Below are 17617 nucleotides of genomic sequence, written 5' to 3'. Positions count from 1 at the left end.
TCGAAATGAGATGAGTTGATTAAGATTGAGTGAGTGTGTGTGTGTGAGAGTGAATGAGTGAATGAGTGAGTGAGATGAGGTGATGACGATGATGGTATTGTTAACAGCACACTCTTAATCCTCCTCTATCTATCTATCCTTTAATCCTATCCTCACTGCCTATGTTACAATTACAGTAATATATATATAATTATATGTGTGTGTGTATGTATATCTATAACGTGTATGTATATGTGTGAGTGTATAAGTGGTGTGGTGGGGTGTATCGACGAGCCTTGCTGAGTCAGCCTCTCTTTAGCAACAGGTATGTACGTGTGTATGTGTGTGTGTGTACTGAAGTGAGGGAGGGAGAGAGTGTAGAATTGGAATGTGGTCCAGGTTTGTGTCTGCCTGTAAGTTCTCTCTCTATCTTGTTTGTTGAGTCAGTGTCAGTGTCCTAGGCGGGGTAGTAACTAACTAACTAAAGGGTAGGGTAGTAGGGTATGCGATGCGTTTCTTTGAGCTCTATCCCTGTTTAGGAGGTAAATTAGTGGTGGTGGTAGTGTAGGCAACGGATGTGTGTGTTTGTTGAGTGTGTGTCATCAAACTGATTGATTTTATTAATGGCAGAGAACTTGGAAAAGGTGAAGGAGGTTTTGATGTGCTTTCTAATTGGCTGTCATACTTTTCATGCAATCAAACACAAAGAATAGATCACAGCAAGTGAGTGAAAACGTGTGCAATGAGACCACCACTCTTGTCTTTTATGATGTGGTGGTGGTTCTGTTGGGGCCATGGTTTGTGGGTCACTCTGATCAGTCAACCCAATGTTGTCATCTTTGGCATGTGATCATCATCGTCAACATCACAATCATGTGAACTAAAGAGATAATATAATATCAATATCCTCTAGAGTACGACAAACGAATGGACAAAAAGCAGCAACGTAGCTGATGAGAGGTATCATGATTGTGGGAAGTGGGACTCTCGCCCATGCTCCTCATCCATCATAATTATCCTCTTGGTTTGGGATGTTATGAGAACTGGGATATGATTGATTATAACAAAGACGTCGTTTCCGAGAGAAGGATACATATAATATAACTGACTACGTTTCGTTCATATAACAATCTTGCAATCATCCATCGATGTGATGGATGAGTGAGCGAGTGCTGTTGAGTGCTTTACTTTACAATAGTATTGTAGTTGGTTGGATGATTGATTGAGTGGACACAATAAGATGTCCATTCCCAACTCAAACCATACATGTACATGGTCGTTCTTGGTTGCCCACGTCACTCGTTTGACGTGTGGTGACGTGTATGTCTAACGTCGTTTCCTCTGTCGCCAGGTGAGTTGTTGACAGCGGGCATGTGATCTTGAATTTGGTTGAGTCGACTGGGAAGTCTCGATTGATTGATGTCTGGATTGTTATGGCCAGTCCATAAAATATATGGTGACTCACCAACCAGTTTGATCATTTAGATATCGAATATATATGCTGCTCCTCCATGATTCATGTTGTCCAGTCCTGCCAACTCTGTGTCCACATCCACTCTGAACCAATTCATATACTTCATCACCAAGAAGAACACTGTCGATACGCAAATAGCCCACATCGTTGCCATCGCGACACCAACCAATTGTACCCATAGCAGTCCGATTCCACCCTGTTGTAATAGTCATGTTAGTCATGTGACATTGAATGATTGATTGAATGAATGGTTGATGTACTTACACCATAGAATATACCATTGGCCTTGCCATGTGATGCAAAGAATGCCAAGCTAATCACACTCCATGCTCCACCAAACAAGTGCACTGATGTCGCATCTACTGGGTCATCTATCTTTGCCCAATTCAGTAGTATCCATGATGATACATAATATATAACTGCTCCAACAACTGTTAAGTTTGATTGAGTAAGTTAGTGAATGAGGCTAGAGACAACATCATAGTCCTCAAAGTTCAAACTTACATCCTACAATGATTCCTGCCCATGGTTCGATATAGGCACATCCAGCTGTGGAGGATACTAGACCAACTACTAGACCGTTGATGCCTCTGACTAGGTCGTATTGTCCAGTGAACACTCTTCCAATGGCCAACACAGTGAGGAGGCCGGTGGCGCCCGACAGTGTTGCAACAATTGATACTCTTGATATTGACATGGTTGACGCCATTCCAATTGATGCTCCGCTCGTGTATCCGTACCATGAGTACCAGAGGATCATGGCGCCTAACGACGTCAGCACGACGTTGTGGCCGGGCAGTGTCTTGGGTCGCCCATTGTCGTGGTCGAATCGACCGATGCGAGGCCCCAGCAAGAAGCTGCCACACGCTCCGCAGGCGCCAGCGACGATGTGCACTACGGCGCCACCGGCAAAGTCTGCGATGCCCAAGCTGGCCAGCCATCCGTTGCCGCTGCTCCATATCCAATGCGCAACGACGGGGTAGATCAGCGTCGTCTGTAATAGGGAGAACAGCAGGTAGCAGGGCATTTGTGTGCGTTCGGCCATTGCGCCCGTTGCAATCGTTGTGGCGGTGGACGCGTAGGCCCACTGTATCAGCCAGTAGGCGTAGTTATTATAGTCGCGCAGGAAAAAGCTTCCAAAGCCAATGAATCCATTGGACCAATCGGGTCCAAATGCGAATGCGTGTCCAAAGCAATAGAACCCTATCGCTCCTATCGCTGTATTAATCAAATTCTTTAACAATATACTCTTTGTATTCTTTGCTCGTACCATTCCTGCCTCTATCATACCGAACCCTGCTTGTAGGACTTTAATGTTTGATTGAGTTTGATTGAGTAATGCATGTTAGTCATCCATCAATCAATCATATGATCTTCGATGTAATGCTGCTGCTGTTGTCGCGCTTGACTTACAAAAGACAAGATTGGCAGCATCAAGTATCCATGTTGCGCCAAAGTCATCTGAGGAGGAAGAAGATAAAGATGATAAAGATGATGATGATTCGGTTGTCATCTTATATCTTCCCTAACTAACTAACTTATATGCTATATATGTATATATATATGTATATATTGATCTAATATGTATGTTACTCTATCTGCTGTCAATCAATCAATCCAATTATACTATATATTATTAGTGTATTTATAACATTGAATGAATGAATGAATGAGATATCTCACTTCAATATAGTGATGTAATTAAAGTATTATAAGTTAAGTATGTATACACTGTATGATTAATGAATCAAATTGAATGAAGCAAGGTGTGAGTGGGAGTATCGACGTTGTTTGAACTGATGTGTTGTTCTAGCTAACAAACAAACACAAATACATAACACAAACACACACAAGTTGACATACAACCCTCCGTCCCCATTAAAGTTAGTGAGATAGTGTGTTCAAGCTAGGGCTCGATTTCTTTTTTTTGGTGCAAAAATTGAACTAGGTCCCTGGTCTACTCGTGCCGATCATATCAATATCTGTGGGTCGACCCAAAAAAAAGTTATCGACAAGGTATTGGACCACACAAAAAAAAGAAATCGAATGCTTGGCGACATTGTGCACCTTGGAGTCAAGAGAAGAGACACAACGATGTCATCGAGAATGAGACGCAATGCAATGCGACTCGCCTTGAGTTTATTACAACATTGGGAATAATTGTCCAAGGAAGCAAAGGGAGAGGGAGATGGGGAGGAGGAGGAGGATAGGGAGGGGCCCATTTTGCTCAAAATGATCATTCGTATTGTTGTTGTTGTGACATGTTTAGTTATTGATGGCGGGACCTGGCTCCTGTTCATCCTCAAGGTCATTCAGCTTGCTGTGACGGATACCGTAGCCAAAGTAGATGATGCAGCCAACGAACGTCCAGATCAGCACACGGTAGAAGGACTCGACGTCGAGATGCATGATGATGTACGTGTTGGCAATGATTCCGAGACACGGCAGCACAGGGCTGAATGGACACTTGAACGTATCTGGGTTGTTCACCTGCTTTCTGATGGCCAACAGCACGATGATCACCAGCATTGGAACGGAGAATCCAATCTGCCATCCATACTCCCATCCACGAGAGCTAGCCCATCCAAACAGCGAGGCAAAGATGTACAAAGCCAACAACAACAGTGGTGACTTGATCACATGATTCTCCAATCCTGTCACAGGGTCCTACATTGTTTGATTGATCATTTGATTGATTGAATTAGTGATTGATTGAATGATTGGAATAGTTCCAATAACATACCCTAAGACGTAGTACTACAACACCAGCGCATACAACAGTGAATGCAAGCAAAGTTCCAATACTGATCATATTGGATAGTTGATCGAGACTGAGCACGAGTGCAAGGACAGAGGCGAATGCTCCAGTGAACAGTGTGCCAAACATTGGCACCTGAGTCTTCTTGTTGACCTGGGAGAACTTCTTGAAGAACAGTCCATCCTTGGCCATCTGCATGTAGATTCTTGGCTGACCGAGCAACGAACACAGTGTCGAGGCGGTGAGTGAAGTCAGTGTTCCAATCACAATAGTCAGAGCTGCCCACTTCAAGCCGGGGTGTATTCCAGCCAACGAAAGGAAGGCATCAGACAATGGTGAGCCCTCGCTGACCATCTTTAAGTGAGTGATCAAGTGATTGAGTTAGTGAGTGATTGATCAAGGTTGGCGACTTGGGCAACATGCATGCATGTTAGACTTACAGTGTAGTTGACCATGCCAGAGAGAACGAGGGATACGAGACAGTAGAGGGTGGTGGCAATGATGAGGGTGATGACAATGCCAAGGGGAAGGTCACGCTTGGGGTTCTTGACCTCGCCAGATAGTGTCGTGACAGAGTCAAAGCCGACAAAACTGAAGAAGATCTTGGAACATCCAGAGAAGACACCGTTCATGCCGAATGGGAGGAATGGGCTCCAGTTGGCCGTGTTGATGTAGAACGAGCCAAAGATGATAAAGAACATAATGGTGATGATGTTGAGCGTGGTGATCGCAAGGTTGAATCGTGCCGAATCCTTGACGCCAAACGCCAAGATGATCGTACAGATGATAATGATCACTGGTGCCAACGGAGCAATGTCAAACACCGAGTCTAGCGAGTATCCACTGACAAACTCTGGTGTCGACACATTAAACACCGTGAAGAACTGAGAGAAGTATCCAGCCCATCCACGAGCCACAGCCGATGCACTGATCGCGTACTCTAATGTCAAGTTCCATCCAATGCTAGAGTAGATGAACGGTCGAGGGTCAGTCACACGCTCATTCACTCAATCAATTAATCAATCAAACATCTTAAACTTACAACCAACCAGCAAACTCTCCAAGGGCAACGTAGGCAAAGGTATAGGCTGAACCAGAGAGGGGAATCTTGGCGGCAAACTCTGAATAGCAAAAGGCAGAGATGAGACAGGCAAGGGCAGAGAAGACGAAGGAGATGAGGGTGCCAGGGCCAGCGGCAGTCTTGATGGCCACACCGATCGACACAAAGACACCGGCGCCAACAGTACTTCCAACACCATATGATATAATATCAACGATTGTCAGACACTTGTTCAACTCCTCGTCCTTGTTGTTCAGATCATAAGGGTACTTTCTCGTAAGAGAGCTGAACTTATACACGCTCTTTCGCTGTCTTATCAGCGGGGCGGTCTGTTCGCTTGTGTTTCCGTCCATATTATTCTATTGTTTTGTTTTGTTTGTCGTCGTCGTCAAGCAATACAAAGGTATATTTCTATGTTATGTGTATGTTATAAATATTATTATGTGATTGAATTGTGATTGTTGTTGAGTTAGTTGTGTGTGGAGAAGTGATTGGAAAGATCTTTGTCCCAAGTATGTGGGTGTCGTGGTGGTGGGAACGTGTGTGTGTTTGATTGTTTGATTTGATTATGAATGAATGATTGAATGAATGAAAGAATGAATTGATTTATGTTGGTTAATCTTGAATAAGCTCTCTCTTTTTATGTATCCAGCGTAAGTCTCGGCAATTCATATCATACCAACATTGTTGCCCAGTTCAGATCATTTCTTTTCTCACTCACTAACTCATTATCAATGAATGAATCCAACAACAAAAAGGATGTTGATTAAAATAAAATCAAAGTATCCTGATGATATGTTACATCCTCGTTTCCCAACATTGTGTGTCCCCAAACAACACTCACCACACACATGATCAATGACACACAATGGAGGACCTTCTGAAGCCCCCACAAGTCCTTCCATACATTGACGTAAGCGTATGCTCTGAAACTTCCAATCACTTTTATGAATGATGATGGTGCCCCAAAAGGTGTGCACGCATTGGGGGGACCGGTGAAGCAATGCTTGATCTTGTTGATGGTCGGTCTGAGGGCATGGCATGGCTAATCATTGTTGTAGTCCCATGGCAGTCACTGGGCGCCCATCTTGTGTGTTCAGAAGTGTAGTAGTAGTAGCGACCAACGGTAGTGTAGTACCGACCATGCCCGCGCCTACCAACATATCTAACTATGCGTATCTCTTGTCCGACCGCCCGACCGATATAAATATATCGTCACCACCCTGCACCGTGATGCCGACCTTTGGTCAATTAATCAATCAATCAATGAATGAATGAATGATGTGCTCGTCATTGGCGACCTTCTCGAAGGAAGGAATGCAGAAAGGTGGCATGGCACTACTCCTGGGAGATTAGGAGGACTCGAGTTCAGCGATCAGACTCTTGAGCGCATCGATCTCGCCCAGCTTGTCAATGTGCTCCTTGAGCGTCTTGTCAATGAGCTTCTGTTGTCTCTCCTTCATGATCTTGTTTGGAATGGCACCTATCTTGGACTGCATCTCATCAGCCTTCTTCTTCATAGAGTCGGCCTCTTGTTGTAGCTTGCGTAGTGTAGAGCGCACCTGCAGCAGGTCGGACGCGGCAGATGAGGAGGTTGTGACCGACTCAATTGGCTGGGCAGGTGGCGTCGATACCATGTCGCTGGACATGGTTGGCGTTGTTGGAGTAGGTGTTACCGGTGTCGCTGGCGTCTTTGGATAGTGCATTTGGTGAGGTGGTTGTTGTGGAGTGGCTGCCACGGTCGTTGGCGGTGATTGGACTGCAGGTGGAGTTGAGGGGATGGTTGGCGTCGTGACGAATGATGGTGTCTTTGGAGTTTGAGGGAAGTGGGACACTGGCGACTCCACATTGAACTGGGGCGGAGGTGATCCCATTGATGTTGAGGTCGTGCTGGTAGTTGTTGTCGTCGTCGTGGATGTAGATGGAGCCTCTCCATCTCTTCTCTTCTTTCTTCTATGTTGCTCTCTCTCGACATCACGCTCAATCTCATCGTCAAGAGGCGGCACATCTCTGTCCCTATGCTCTCTTTGTTCCCTATGTCTATGTTCTCTGTCACCTCTATCTCTATGCTCTCTGTGCTCTCTGTTTCCTCTATCCCTATGCTCTCTATCGCCTCTATCTCGATGTTCTCTATGCTCGCGATGCTCTCTATGCTCCCCTCTGTCCTTCTTCTCGCGATGATGGTGACTTGAGCCAGAGGATGAGACGCTGCCGATTGGCGACAGATCTTCTGGCCTCTCCTTCCTCTTCCTGCGCCTATCATCTCCATGCTCGCCAGTTGGTGACTGGATGCCATGCTCACTGCCAGGTGACATGACTGATCTGCGCTCAGGCACTCTGAACTCGCCATCGCCAAAGTCAGCGCCAGCATGTCCCATGATCGGCATTGGCAGTTTGATCTTGAGATGCTCTGTCGACTGGCCAAGTGACGGTGGTGGTTGTGGATGTCCTTGGCCATGACCCTGAACATGTGACATCTGCTGTTGTTGTTGCTGCTGTTGCTGTTGTTGTCTGAGATGATGTGGTACTCTCTCTTTGCCCTTGTCACTCCTTGTCTTTCTCTCCTTCTTCACCATGTCCAGTGGAGACCTTTCGCTGTCCACGATTGATCCAACACGCACACCAATGCCCACAGGCGAGGGGATTGGATGGCGCTTTTGTGGTGGTGTTGGTCGGTTGAAGTCATCGCTCATCATATCATCGTCAAAGCCACCTGGTCTATAGTTATTGTTGTTCATATTCATGTTCATGTTGTTCATGTTGTTGTTCCTGTTGAGCAATCTGTTTGATCCCTTGAACCTGCTGGTCATAAAGTCGTGCATTGGGTTCTCATTGTCACTGGCGTTGATCGACTCGTCGGCACTGTCCTCATTCTCGTCCAGTGTGATCTGATCATCAGCACGCTCTTCAAATATGATTGGTTCGATAGAGTTTGGCTGCGCATTACTAAATCGCTCTGCGCCATACAGCTCAACCAACTCGTCCAACGTGATGAACTCAATCTCTTCTTGTTCATTATATCCAGGTTTGATTATCCTTATCAGTTCCTCCTCAGTCTTTGCCATCTCTGTCTTCTTCTACTCATTCATTCATTGAGCGCGCGCGAGGGAGATGTTAGCATGTGATGTAGCCACATCATTCAATCATTCAATCAATCAAACAACATACTTCTATTGTTATCTCGCGATGTCTCTTTGTTAATATGTCGCGGGTGGGCGGAGTGATACCGCTTGGTAGTTTGTGATTGGGCGGTACGACTTCTGCGACAACTGTGTCCTTGTCATAGACCTGTATCTTCTGTCCAATGTCGGCGGTCTTGTAGTATGTTGTCTTGTCTAGAGTCTTGTGAGACTCGAGAACACAGGGCAGGTCGAGCAGCGCACCCTCATACTCCTGGTCGCCGATCGTGAACGCTAGACCACGCTCTGACTTGAACTGTATGTCGATTGGTGCATCAAAGTGCTTTGCTTTGATCATTCGTCGCACACGCTCTGCCACATGCGGTGGCAGACTGAGTATCAGCTGGTCCTCACAGTCGAGTGGTCGTCCATTGCCTGGCAGACCCGTTTGCTGCTGATGCAGTAGATGTTGTTGGTATGATGATGATGGTGATGGTATTGGATAGCCCCCACCCTGATTATAATGTTGTTGTTGTTGATTATATTGTTGATGTTGATGTTGATGTTGATACTGATTGTGTTGATCCCTCTGATGATGTTGATTATAATAAGGTGGCGTATTCATTATGTATGTACGTATGTATTTATATGTATCTATACTTATCACAATGAACTTGCACTTTGAAGTAAATCGAATGAGCAAGTCACTTTGATAAAAAGCAAAAGTCCCATAAATTTAAATATTGGCCATCAATCCAGTTCTCTAGAGAACTAATAATAAACTACTGTATTTGGAGAGGTTGAGGTAATGGTGGTAAACAATGCAATGGATAAGATGTTGGGTCGATGATCTAGTGGATTGGGCTCAGGATGTTGAGGCGTCCAAAATGGTATCTTTCATAAACACAGTTGGATGGTCTCGGACATCTACAACAGAGTCATTTTCTCAATGTACTCGTGTTCGAAACCAATAGAACTGTACGTCGTACATGTGGCTTTGGAGCATGCGTTGGGCCACCATGTGCAGCAGTTCGCCAAGGTCAGACAGCTATTTGCTTGCGAACATTGAGCTCACTCCTGGAGTCCAACAACCTGACCTAACCTAAACTTGCTTTCAGACATATCCAACAACACTCTTATCTTGTTGTGTCTCTCAGACTTGTCTCTATCATGATTGATTGCCAATAGTAGTTAGTGTATCACTAACTACTGTACAAGTGCAATGGTGCAATTAATTGCATGTTCCTGCGGCGTGATCTGAATGAGAAGAACTCTCTTTTGAAGTTGAAGACCTATGCACAGGATGGTGCCTGTGCATTGGACCAATGTTGTTTGGCCTGGTAGGACCTCCATTGACCATGTACAAAAACACTTGATCTTTGCCAAAAAAGTCATGATCAAAACACTCACACTCAAAGTGATCGTTGATATTTATCCCATGGGTACTTTTTGATCAGTCATGATGATAAGTGAGTGTTGGAATCACCCAACAACATCCACCTCGTTGGTATCATTTATTATACATCACAAACACAATTGTTATTGTTATTTGTTATATATTATAATCAATCAAACAATCAATCAGTGAATCAATCAATCATACTTACATAACGTTATGTCTGATATCCCTCTCTTGGACAGGGATCGTGTACCGCCAGACGGGCATTTAGTGGAACACAATGGATTTCATTATACTACGCCTACGACGACATCGCCAACAAACCCACGCCATTCCGCCTCTTCAAGCGGCTTCTCCTCACCAAACTTGGACGGCCACTACTACGAGAGCTACCACATCGTCAACACACCCGATGCAACCGGCGCCATACTGCCACCGTCGCAGCAACAACAACAGCAGTTCCAGAACGCTGATGACTACCAGCCACAGCAGCAACAGCATTCGTCCAGCCACTCTAGCAACTCGCGTATCCAATTCAAAAATCAAAGCGGTGGCTTCGACAACAACAACAACAACAATAGTAACAACACTTACAACTACAATGACATTGAACAAAATGAACTGCGCCAGACTAGAGTGTCGTTGTACGCTTCGATGCCAGACGTGCCACCTACAGCTGAGGACATGGGCATCACAGCCGACACCAGCTCGATCGAGGCCAAGCACAAGATCCAGAATCACATGTTTGGCTTTCGTCCCTTCAAGAGCAAGATTTACAAGAAGCGTCTTGAGGACCTCTCGCCCGAGGTGAGAACACTCTACAACGCGTCCGACACTGTCTTTGTCGACAAGAGTATCAACACCGTTGGTAACTACCTCTACTCAATCTTCTTTGGCTCTGTACTCTTTGTAGTCTTTGCCTTGGTCAGCCTTCTCTTGTTGTAAGTGGAGCGATCACTCACTCACACGATCACATGACGTGATGGACTAACCAATCACTAACACTTACTTTCTACACAATAGCATCACATACTTTGGTATACCTTACGCCAAGATCACTTGGAACCTGAAGGGTTTTGTCTTTTGGCCATTTGGAAAGTACCTTCAGAAGTTGATGTCTCACAATTATGAGGGCGAGCGACAGCCTCTTAGACGAATTGGCCATCATCGCTCACATCTCAACGTCTCCATCGTTGGCACTGTTATCTGGTACATCTTGGGTGTACCATTCCTATTGCTGGCAGAGGTGATGGTTATTATATTCACATGGATGATTGTTATTATGATCCCCACCGCCAAAGTATGTTAAATTCATTAATTAGATTGATTACCATATACTTACTCAATCAATCAATCATAGACACATTTCCAGATCTTAAAGGGATTGTTGACTGACCCTCTGTCACTCAGAGTCGAGTCCACGATACCCAGGACTGACAGCGAGATCATCTTGTTCCCAGTAGAGGCATTCAACCTCTATTACTACAAGTTCACTGTCAGTGGATTGAATGTCTGTTTGGTCAGTATGTATCCGTCGCCAACATCTGGAATGATTCCACCTTCGCTCACTCACTCAATCAATCAATCACAATCAATCATATGATTAGATTTACTACCTTTTGTAATATTATCACTGGTCTTTGGATACTTCTTGGAGTCTCACATCAACCCAGTTGGTCTGTTTGTATCGTGTCTGCTCTCGACTATTCCACTGTCATACTACAATGGAATGGCCATTGCAAGTCTTTCAGCACAGACCAGCTTTGCAATTGGCGCACTGATCAATGCAAGCTTTGGCTCAATGATTGAGCTGATCCTCTACGTCGTCACAATCAATGGCGCCCAAGAGGATGTGGCGCGATCTGCCATCACTGGCTCGTTGCTTGGCGCGCTACTTCTCATTCCAGGTCTGAGCATGGTCATTGGAGGCATCAAGCACAAGGAGCAGCGCTTCAACCCGGCGGTCATGGGTGTCAGCACCGTGTTGCTGATGGTGGCCGTCGTCGGAACATTCACACCGACAATCTTCTACAAGATCTACGGCGCATACAATCTCACGTGTGGCAACTGTGTCGACGTCAATGGTGCACTCAACTGTGCCTCGTGTGCATACGTGCAGAACAGCCTGGACTCTGATCCCGTCTACACAGGCAAGGCAAGAACACTGATGTACATCGTGTCTGCTTTCCTGCCACTGGCCTATATCATTGGTCTGCTGTTCACACTCAAGACTCACACTCATATCTTGCATCCTGTTGACGGAGGACCCGCCATCAAGGACGAGCATCACGTTGAGTCCGATGGCACTGAGGTCATCTGGTCCAAGAAGCAATGTATCGTCGTCCTCTTGCTCTGCACTACAATGTTTGCGCTAGTTTCAGACAAGATGGTGGAGGCAATCGATCCAGTCGTAAGCACGCTCGGTCTGACCCACGAGTTCCTCGGTGTCACCATCCTTGGCATCATCCCCTCAGCAGCCGAGTACCTCAACGCCATCCAGTTTGCCATCCATAACAACATGCCTCTCTCCCTTGAGATTGGCGCGTCAGCTGCCGTCCAGATCACACTCTTCCAAATGCCAGTGCTTGTCTATATCTGTGCCATCATTAACCATCTGTATGTGTTTCATCATGATCAATCCAACATTGGAACCATTCCACTAACTCAATCAATCCAATCAATCATTCACAATATTATAGGAGCAGCAAAGGATCTTTCACTTTGATCTTCCCCTTCATGGACTTCTTTGTTGTGTTCTTCAGTGTCGTTGTGATGAACTTGGTGTTCACCAATGGAAAGACCAACTACTTCATTGGCTCCATCCTTGTCATTGTCTACCTAATCATCGTTGTGGCCTTCTACTTCACGCCAACCTAACGACCATCCACCTCCTCCCTTACTCATATATAAACATTCATTCATTCCACTCATTCTTATGATGTACATAGGCTTTATTCGACGGCGGCAACTGCTGCAGCAGAGGGCTGCTCACTGGCCGTTTGGTCTGAAACTGGCTCGGATTGTTGCTCGACTTGTGATTGTTCGGAAGCTAGGGTTGAGTCTGTTCGCTTCTCTTTTGTGGCCCTTTTCTTTGTTGCCCTCTTGGCGGTGGCCGGCTCGCTTGGCATCTTGGGGGGCGTGTCCTTCTTCTGGCGTTTTCTCTTTGATGGCGTGGTTGCCTGGCCAGCGGACAAAGGCGAGGCAGGCGGAGAGGAAGATACTAATTGTTGTTGATTGTTTGCGGCTGAGGATGTGACTGTGGATGATGTTGATGAAGTGGAGGTGACTATGCCTGTTGATGTTGAGTTGGACAAATATGTGTTGGTGGCCGTTGGCTGTGAGTCGTTTGTCGAGGCAATGGCTGCTGCCGCAGAGTACAACTGCTCATCGCGTCTCTGTAGGAACTGGGTGCGCACGCTGCCACACCTGTAGCAAACGCCAAAGCCAGAGTGATCCAAGCAGTCCAAAGCCTTGCAGTTGATATAGAGCTCGTCCTCAAAGTGAATGATGGTGGTCTCGCTGAATGCTGGGAACCATTCCTTTCGGAAGAGCGAGTGGAAGAACTCGTCTCCAACGCCATTACACTCGATTCTTCTTCTGGTGGAATGCTGTGTCGTCGCGGCCACCGGTGTCGATGTACTCGCCGAGCCACTCTCCGCCTCGGGATAGGTCTCGATCACCATTTGGTCGTCCTGAGGGGCCTCGTCGGGAGGGGGCTCGTGCTGGTCCGGCACAAAGTTATGTCTCCTCTTCTCTTTGAAATGTACGATCTCGTCTCTGTAGCGCGGGAGTATGTTGTCGGCTATGTGCTCGTGGTGTTGCTGACCTGAGCTGGACTCGGCGCCCAACTCAATCTCGCCCTGCTCCGTCAGGTCGATATGTTGCTGTTGTTGTTGTTGCTGCTGCTGTTGCTGTTGTTGCTGTTGTTGCTGCCCATACTCAATCTCGTTTCTCAACTTTTGCAACTCCCTTGCCAGGTTGTTCTTCTCGACCTCAACCTCCTTCCATCGCTCAATATGCATCTTTAGCATCCTGTTCTCATCCATCAGGTCCTTCATCTGGCGGTCGACGTCCTCCTGCTTCTTCTTCAGTCCCTCGCGGTACTTCTTTTGCTTGATGGCGTTTGAGGTCCTCTGTCGCTCGGGCTTCATCTGGGTGAGGTCCGAAGTTGATTGGTCTATTGACATCTCTCCCCCAAGACTGATCTCCTCATCCATTGGCTGTGTGTTGTCTGGTGTGTCTGGTTGAGCCGTCGATTGTTGTGGCGCAGACGTAACCAATGTCTGTTGTTGTGGTTGTTGTTGCTCTGGATGAGTCTCCACCACCAATGATTGTTGTTGTGTCTGTTGTTGTTGTTGCTGTTGTTGCTGCTGCTCCACAGCCATCTGTTGTTCATGAGTCTGTACCTCCTCAGACTGAAGCACAACAGTCTCCTGGGCGACCTGATCATTTTGATTGTCCTGCTGTTGCTGCTGCTGTTGTTGTTGCTGCTGCTCCACAGTCATCTGTTGCATGGTGGACTCTTGATGATGCTCAGTGTGACCAGTGAGATGGTCGCCCTCGTGGTGGCTATGCTGCTCATCCAAGTGCACCATTGTCTCAACGATATGAGTGCCATGCTGTACTTGATACGCCTCGGTATCCATGTCCAGTGAGTTGCCATTGTCACCACCGGCACTATTTACCGCCTCCTCTTCGCCCTCCTCCATATGTTGTGGTAACTGTTGATGTTGATGTTGGTGATGGTGATGCATGTCGGTGATACTCTGATGTTGGTGTTGATGATGGTGAAGTGGTAGACCCTCGTCCAGTACATGTTCATGTGCTTCATTATGTGTGATGGACATCTGAACAGAGACACCATCATGTGTACTGATCACATCGGGCGGCAGGTGATGTTGATGATGCTGATGTTGATGTTGATGTTGGTCGACATGATGTGACAAGTTGATCTCGTCTCCTACGACAGTGTCTTCATCTACATTCTCATGCTCTCCAACCAAGTGATGCTGTTGATGTTGTTGATCTTGGTCATTGTTGTCCAAGTGATGTGGCAGTTCATCATTATCATCGTGATGTAGATGATGATGTTGTTCGTGATGTTGTTCTAATATACTATGTTGTTGTTGTTGTTGTTGATCTGAAGTCATGTTGTTGATCTTTGTGAAAACGATTCATTCATTCACACACACACATACTAACAACGTTACCTCTATTCGTTCGACTATGTGTTGTTGAACAAAGTTGTTAACAAACGTTGCTCATCGTGACCCACACCAAACTTTCGAAAAACAATCTTGTAAATCCAATTAATTCGAAACAAACATTTTAAAATTCATTCGAACTTCAACTCATTCGGGACTTCCGAATCGGGATACTGGATCAATCACATGTCCAACCTCAATCAATTTTTCAATCATAATGGAAAATAGCACATATAATCAATCACTCTTGGTATGTATATTTGATGTTGTTTGGTCTGGAATCATTCCTGTTGATGCCGATGAAGATGAAGTCGACGATTCCTTGAGCTTGTTTGATGAAGGTCGAGTGTTGTTGCTGCCGCCACTACTGTATGACTTGATGTAGAAACGGACAAAGAGTAGAATGAAAAAGTTGTTGACAATGTATGATACGATGGCTGGACTGATGCCTCCTTGACATTGGTCGCTCTTGCGAATGATGAACCAACGCGTGACAATGAGTGAGCCAGTGACAAACTGCACGATCTGGGCCGATGTGATGTAGCGCTTGAACCAACACTCGCGACCCAGTGACGCCTGCAGGTAGTAGTAGTACATGGCCGTGTGGATCAGCGAGTTGACAAACGTGCACCACCAGCTGCCCACTAACCACTGGTCGTTCAGCCACTGCCACGTGCCCGGCACCATCACCATGTGGTGGAAGATGTGCAAGGAAGATGATGGGCTTCTTCTTGAGGCTGAGCAGCACCGTGTCAAACAGTTCGTAGTACTTGGATAGGTAGAACACGTAGATCCACCATCCAATGCGTCCGTTGACGGCTGCTGGTGATCGTTCACAAAACAGTGATCCAACGCCCTCCTCCTGTGCCTGGCGATAAGCGGCATCCAATACTCCCACCATCATAACGATGGATAATGTCATCAAGTTGATGTTATGTACTATTGATACACCCTTAAGTGACATGGCCTTTCTATTTCTCATGAATAACTTTGATTTGATTGTTAGTATGAGTTTGTGTGGGGAATGGGATAGTTCCAATCCAATATGCTTACATTCAATCCATGGATTACCAACAGATAGAGAATAGCTATTGATGCTGGATACTTCCAGTTTGCAAGCATTGTGGTCTCTGGATCCCATTGCCATTGGTCGGTGAATTGATTGAACCTCTGGAATTGGAGATATAGTGTGTACATCATTGATTGAATGTTGATAATATTGATTGAATGAATGAACTGATTGAATGAACTGAATGAATGAATGATTGATGTTGATGCTCTATCTATCTATTATCTGTTCATTCACTCATGTGACTTTGTGTTATGTGATTGATTGTTTGAATGAATGAATGTGATTGGGGATTGGGCTAGAAGTTATCGTACTACCCAATCAGGTGAAGAATGAGTGGACATGATAAAGTGAGGAAAGGACCATCCAAGTTACAATACAAGATGTATGTACACATAAATACGCACGTTCACCATACACACGACATCAACCATCATTGCAGGCCCAGGTTGGTACCATGTCCAATTCTTCTTTTATCCACAGCAGCGAGGGCGGGATTAAATTCAACTAAAAACAACAATGTTGTGTGTGTGGTGTCCTCCTTGACAACATTCTAACAACGAATGGCGATGACTTCTTCCACCTTCATATGGAACTTAAGAGGAGTAATGTTCACATACTGATCTTCCTCATAATGACATTACATAAATACAACACTGTACTCAATTGATGAGTAAATACTCATTATCTCTATCAAACAATGATAACCGACTGTCATGGACTCAATCAGATGTCAATGACCCACATTCACACTAATAATAAAAAATTGATTCAAATAATTTCAAACACCAATTAATGGATTTTTTGGGTTCATTGTTGGGTGTCATTTTTTGCAGATAGACTAAGGGGATTTGATGAATCGATTCATTCATTAACAACTACTACCCTTTTGTACACTAATAATATATATATATATATATAATACATATAATCAATCATTTAAACAATGGTATGAACTATATCTAGCAAGACGCGACAGAACATGAATCGATTCAGAATACACCACAATAGATACTTAGAGCGAGCGAATGAATGAATGAGGAATCGATTAGTGATGGACATATATATATATAGCATATCAATGAATGAATGACTGAATGACTGACTAATCAATCAATCAATCAATCAATGAACACCAATTAGTCTGACGAGAAATCACAGCTGATCGAAGCCTTCTACAACTTTGATAACGACTACGATGGATTCGTTAGTGTTGAGGAGTTCAGAGGAATCTTGAGAGACGGTCTTCCAATGTCTGAGCATGAGGTATGCATCACATCACAACAACATGAGACATAGTTGAACAAAATGTTAAACACTTACACAACTTGCTACTACATAGATTCAAGAGTTCTTTGCAGCAGCTGATCCAACCAACAGTGGTTTCATCGATTATAAAGCATTCGCCGCCATGTTATACTCTGTCGATGAATCATAACAACACTGCGCTGCAACACATACAACAATCACATACAACTGCAGGAACATCATAATGACCAATTATAGAGAGATACTACAATGATTGATGGTGCAACAACAACAATGGTTACCATGG

General features: G+C 45.2%; 8 protein-coding genes across 8 annotated transcripts; 3 read left to right on the top strand and 5 right to left on the bottom strand.

Annotated features, from left to right (window-relative positions):
- Positions 1 to 1466: 1466 nt before the first annotated feature.
- Positions 1467 to 2978, bottom strand: SAMD00019534_041090 (hypothetical protein; the record flags this gene model as incomplete). Its single annotated transcript, XM_012900614.1, has 4 exons — positions 1467 to 1649; positions 1718 to 1884; positions 1958 to 2761; positions 2867 to 2978. Coding segments are annotated over 4 exons (1266 nt in total), but the record flags the coding sequence as incomplete, so codon positions are not given.
- A 746-nt stretch (positions 2979 to 3724) lies between these two features.
- On the bottom strand, positions 3725 to 5630 carry SAMD00019534_041080 (hypothetical protein; the record flags this gene model as incomplete). The annotated part of the gene is made up of 4 exons (XM_012900613.1): positions 3725 to 4120; positions 4197 to 4565; positions 4652 to 5174; positions 5254 to 5630. Coding segments are annotated over 4 exons (1665 nt in total), but the record flags the coding sequence as incomplete, so codon positions are not given.
- A 993-nt stretch (positions 5631 to 6623) lies between these two features.
- On the bottom strand, positions 6624 to 9015 carry SAMD00019534_041070 (hypothetical protein; the record flags this gene model as incomplete). The annotated part of the gene is made up of 2 exons (XM_012900612.1): positions 6624 to 8348; positions 8440 to 9015. The coding sequence occupies 2 exons, from the start codon at positions 9013 to 9015 to the stop codon at positions 6624 to 6626; spliced, it is 2301 nt and encodes a 766-aa protein (XP_012756066.1).
- Positions 9016 to 9303: 288 nt separating this feature from the next.
- Positions 9304 to 9459, top strand: SAMD00019534_041060 (hypothetical protein; the record flags this gene model as incomplete). Its single annotated transcript, XM_012900611.1, has 1 exon — positions 9304 to 9459. One exon carries the CDS (start codon positions 9304 to 9306, stop codon positions 9457 to 9459), a length of 156 nt encoding a protein of 51 aa, XP_012756065.1.
- Positions 9460 to 10005: 546 nt separating this feature from the next.
- Positions 10006 to 12666, top strand: SAMD00019534_041050 (hypothetical protein; the record flags this gene model as incomplete). The annotated part of the gene is made up of 5 exons (XM_012900610.1): positions 10006 to 10730; positions 10813 to 11089; positions 11150 to 11312; positions 11397 to 12405; positions 12489 to 12666. The coding sequence occupies 5 exons, from the start codon at positions 10006 to 10008 to the stop codon at positions 12664 to 12666; spliced, it is 2352 nt and encodes a 783-aa protein (XP_012756064.1).
- Positions 12667 to 12740: 74 nt separating this feature from the next.
- Positions 12741 to 14939, bottom strand: SAMD00019534_041040 (hypothetical protein; the record flags this gene model as incomplete). The annotated part of the gene is made up of 1 exon (XM_012900609.1): positions 12741 to 14939. One exon carries the CDS (start codon positions 14937 to 14939, stop codon positions 12741 to 12743), a length of 2199 nt encoding a protein of 732 aa, XP_012756063.1.
- Positions 14940 to 15230: 291 nt separating this feature from the next.
- Positions 15231 to 16115, bottom strand: SAMD00019534_041030 (hypothetical protein; the record flags this gene model as incomplete). Its single annotated transcript, XM_012900608.1, has 3 exons — positions 15231 to 15569; positions 15643 to 15981; positions 16047 to 16115. The coding sequence occupies 3 exons, from the start codon at positions 16113 to 16115 to the stop codon at positions 15231 to 15233; spliced, it is 747 nt and encodes a 248-aa protein (XP_012756062.1).
- An 893-nt stretch (positions 16116 to 17008) lies between these two features.
- SAMD00019534_041020 (hypothetical protein) lies at positions 17009 to 17497 on the top strand (the record flags this gene model as incomplete). Its single annotated transcript, XM_012900607.1, has 3 exons — positions 17009 to 17011; positions 17206 to 17328; positions 17405 to 17497. Coding segments are annotated over 3 exons (219 nt in total), but the record flags the coding sequence as incomplete, so codon positions are not given.
- Positions 17498 to 17617: the final 120 nt, after the last annotated feature.

The sequence above is a fragment of the Acytostelium subglobosum genome (genome assembly GCF_000787575.1).
Source record: "Acytostelium subglobosum LB1 DNA, scaffold: scaffold7, whole genome shotgun sequence".
In the NCBI taxonomy this organism is placed as follows: Eukaryota; Evosea; class Eumycetozoa; order Acytosteliales; family Acytosteliaceae; genus Acytostelium; species Acytostelium subglobosum.
This window is presented reverse-complemented; position numbering and strand designations above follow the sequence as displayed.